The sequence below is a fragment of the Varanus komodoensis genome, unplaced genomic scaffold (assembly GCF_004798865.1).
Source record: "Varanus komodoensis strain SLA01 unplaced genomic scaffold, ASM479886v1 scaffold92, whole genome shotgun sequence".
In the NCBI taxonomy this organism is placed as follows: domain Eukaryota; kingdom Metazoa; phylum Chordata; class Lepidosauria; order Squamata; family Varanidae; genus Varanus; species Varanus komodoensis.
The window spans coordinates 225551-229534 of record NW_025336624.1 but is presented as its reverse complement, the minus strand read 5'-3'; the positions used below and the strand labels follow the sequence as shown (position 1 = coordinate 229534).

At 42.2% G+C, this 3984-nt stretch overlaps 1 protein-coding gene across 1 annotated transcript; it reads left to right on the top strand.

Moving 5' to 3' along the window:
* The first annotated feature begins 210 nt into the window (after positions 1-210).
* FAM187A (family with sequence similarity 187 member A) lies at positions 211-1458 on the top strand. The gene has a single exon (XM_044418655.1). It carries the CDS (start codon positions 211-213, stop codon positions 1456-1458), a length of 1248 nt encoding a protein of 415 aa, XP_044274590.1.
* Positions 1459-3984: the final 2526 nt, after the last annotated feature.

Below are 3984 nucleotides of genomic sequence, written 5' to 3'. Positions count from 1 at the left end.
TACACATTGTTTAATATGATGCTAGAAAGAACTATGAAAAGTGTGATAAGAATTTCTCTCCAGCAGTTGTGAAAAGAAGCATTTCTGATTGGCTTGAATAATTAAAGCATCCTTCAGTAACCAAGCATCAGAGTTGAACTCCAGAACTTGTAATCAACCAGTCATATAGAACAAGGAAGCTATAACACAAAATATATTACCTAGCCATCAATGGCTTCAACCGGATTGACTGGAATTCTACTTGTCCTTGGTACTGCCAATGTTCTCCATGGTTTTGCTATAGTGGAGAAGGAAGATGTGTTCAAGAGGACCCCTTGCCCAGCCTTCTTAATGTTTGAGAATGTTGCTTACCTGGCTGATATGAGCTTTGAGTTGCCTTGCAATTGCAAACCAGAGGAGATCACCTCTGTAGTTTGGTACTTTCAGAAAAATATGGGCAGTCAGCAAACTAAGGTCCTGACGGACTTTGATGGGACTTTGGTAGTGGACTCTAGTCACATCAAGGTGGGCAGTGACATAATCTGGCGCTTCAGCATTAGGATGTTCAGCCTCATTGTCTTCCGGGTGCAGGTGGAAGATTCGGGGCACTATATCTGTGGCACAAAAAGAGGTGATTTCTTCTATGGCTATGATGTAGATGTACAGGCTTCTAAGGGCATAGTAGTTGCCTTTGTAGATAAGGATCAACATTCATGGGAAGATGATGAGGAAAAGCATTTCAAGATCTTCACCGTCTTCTGGGAATGGACCAAGTGCAACCGCTGTGGTGTCAGGGGTGAGCAACGGAGAATTGGTCTTTGCTATGTGAAAAGCCCCTACCTGTTCAGGCGGTACCATACTACCACAGCTGATGTGGCATCCTGTGGCTCAGGCTCAGTCCCAAAATGGTTTTGGAGTGGTGTAAAGCTGAGGAAGCCTGAGGTTGTCATCCGCAGTTGCATGATACCCTGTAGAGGGAAGGCCTCTTCAAAGGAAGGGGAAGCGTCCATCTCAAATATCATCTCAAAGCTTGGAGAAAAACCCTGGGTTCCTAATATTCCCATACAATTCCACAAGCAGACTCTTGGTAGCAGTTTAATTATTACCTGCCCTGGGGCCAGGGTAGAGCATGCTGTAGCTTGGGACAAAGATTCAACTCGGCTATACCTCACAAGGTTCCTTGTTGGGGTCAACAAGAGCATGAGGGTCTTCATTGACCATGGAAATCAATTACATATCCGCTTTGCCCAGATGAATGACAAAGGTATCTACTACTGCTGGCGAGAGGGACAAATGGTTGCTGGTTTTCGACTATCTGTGGTATATGAAAGCCGACGCAAACGAAGCCTTGATGATCCCGAAACACAGTATGCTGTGAAGATGATCTTCACAAGCTATGTTGTAATCACCATCCTCTTTGTCATCATCCATATGATCCGCTGTTGCATTTATGCCTTCAAATGCACAGCTATGGAATAGCATTTTCCAGGAAAATGCCCATTGACTTAATAAATAATTATTACTAAAAATGTTATTAGTGCATCAGGGTGCAATTCTATTGTTCCCATCCTAGATGCATGTAAGCCTCTGAACTTCAAGGTTTATGGTATCCAATGGCTGAAGCAAGTTCCAGTGGTCACAATCTCTTCCACTGTTGCATCTCACCTAATAAATTTTATCTAGATGGCTCATTTCAGTCATCTGGATAAAGTGCCAGGAACAGAGAGAGAAGGAGGCTGGGACATTGACAGAACTGGCATAGGTAAGCAGCCCTAGTCACCTCCCTTCTCTAGCCTCTCCCCTAGGTTTCAGTGCACACCCTTTCTACCTCTTCAAGGTATATTTCTGCTTTTGGAAAGGCAATTGGCACAGTTCTTCTTGCAGTGGCTGTGGGGGGGATCAGGCTGGGAACGAGGATATTGGGGTTCGGGCACTTGGTGCTAGGTCTCCCGGGAAAAAAAAAAAAATCCTATGGCCTCCTAGATGATGTATGGAGGCATAGGATTGCAACTTGGGTAATTGAACAATTAATTGAACAACAGTCTTGACCAGATAAGCAATTGATCTTAAAAATATTTTGCAAATCCTCAGTAAAGGTACTTTTTGGATGATCATCCTTTTAAAATGTGAGACAGTGTATAATTTAATAAACATATTACACACTCTTTGACAGAAGGAGATGTCATTCTTAAATATTTTTATCTAATGTGGGCATATTCTTTCTGTTGTATTACTTTCTAGTGTAATAATATACCAGCTTGCAAAAAACGTACAAACAATTGTATTTAAAAGGTCCAAACTGAGAACTATTACACTGGAGTATTACCTGGTATTGTTGGTCAGCTTCAGCTATCTGCAGTTCTTCAGCTAGGGGTAGGTAGTTTAATGGCAGAGCATTTGCTTTTTGAAGGTCCTGGTATGTCCAGATAGGGCTAGAAGAGTTCCTCTTGAAAATCCAAGCAGCCATTCTTGCCAGTCAGTATTGATCAATCATCTAACACAGGGCAAGGCAGATTCCTATGCCACTGCTGCTATTATTTCATTTCTATCTCACCAAAGCTCATTCTCATTTTCAGTCAAAGCTTTCTGGGTGATTCCTTTTCTTAACTATAGATAGAGCCACACCCTGGTAACTTCCCAATTGAACTACTGTAACATGCTCTACATGGAGCTGCCCTTGAAGATGGTCCGGATAATTCAACTGGTCCAGAATAGAGCTGCCAGGTTGTTAACAGGGACCAGCAGGTATGAACATATGTCGGTCCTTTTCCACCTACTCTGGCTTCCAGTTGAAGCCCGGAGGCAATTTAAGGTGCTAGTAATTATCTATAAAGCTCTAAACAGCTTAGGACCTGGTTACCTGAAGGAGCATCTCCTTCCATATGTGCCCACCCACCCTTTAAAATCTGGGGCAGATGCCCTTCTCTGGATACTCTCCCTGAAGGAGATTAGGAGGGTGACTACCCATAGAAGGGCCTTCTCTGCAGTGGCACCCCAATTGTGAAATTCGCTCCCCAGGGAGGTTCGCCTGGCACCATCACTTTATTCTTTTCAGTGCCAGGCCAACCCCTTTTTATTTTCCCAATGTTTTAAGACCTGGCTGTTTTAATTGGGTTTTTTAATTGCTAAATTTTAGGATGTTGTGTTTTAATTTTTCATTTCTTACATTTTGTATTGTTAAACCATCCTGAAACTTCAGTAATGGGATGGTCTACAAAAGTTTTAAATAAATAAATAGAGCAAATGCTTGGCTTCAGAAGATCCCAAGTCCAACTCCAGACCCCCATATCTCTGGATTTAAAAGGATTTCAAGCAGGACTGGGAAAGATTCTTTCTGCCTGAAATGTTACATCTGCCAGTCTAAGTAAAATGTACTGGGGCTAAATAGACAAATTGTCTGATTCAGTATCAAAGGCAAAATATGTAGGGGTTTTACACCAAAAGGCAATCCCGTGTGAACAGTTGCATGCAAACAGGTAGTTTCCTTTTTAGCCTGGTTGGGGCAGATAACAGTTGCCCCTGCGTAATTGGCACAGTAAAAGATTTCCATTCTTTTGCTTGTTACTTTGTCAGTGTATTAATTATCCCCTATTGTCTGGTGTTGGAAAAAGCTGAGAGCCAGCTTTACACGTAGTTGCACTTTTGGCAGCCTTGAAGATTGCTGAATTCAGACGGTGATGATTCAGAGAATAGAAAGGAATTATACACTCCAGGAACTGTAATGCAGAGAGCTCACAAAATGCCTGGTGAACAGAGGCATGAATTCCCACCCACCTTTTTGGTAGATTTTTTTTTTTTTTGGCACATCAGTGTCAACCATATTTTTCAGCTTCTTGGGAGCTGTGCAAGACATTTCTATAAAGGTTCACTTTTATGTTGTTTCACATTGTTCTTTCAGTAACTCAGGGCATCCTTCACAGGATAAGGGAGATTTATGCTACCTTTAGTCATGTGTATTTACAAGTGTAGGTTGAGCTGGTATTACACAACAGCATCAGTCCTCTT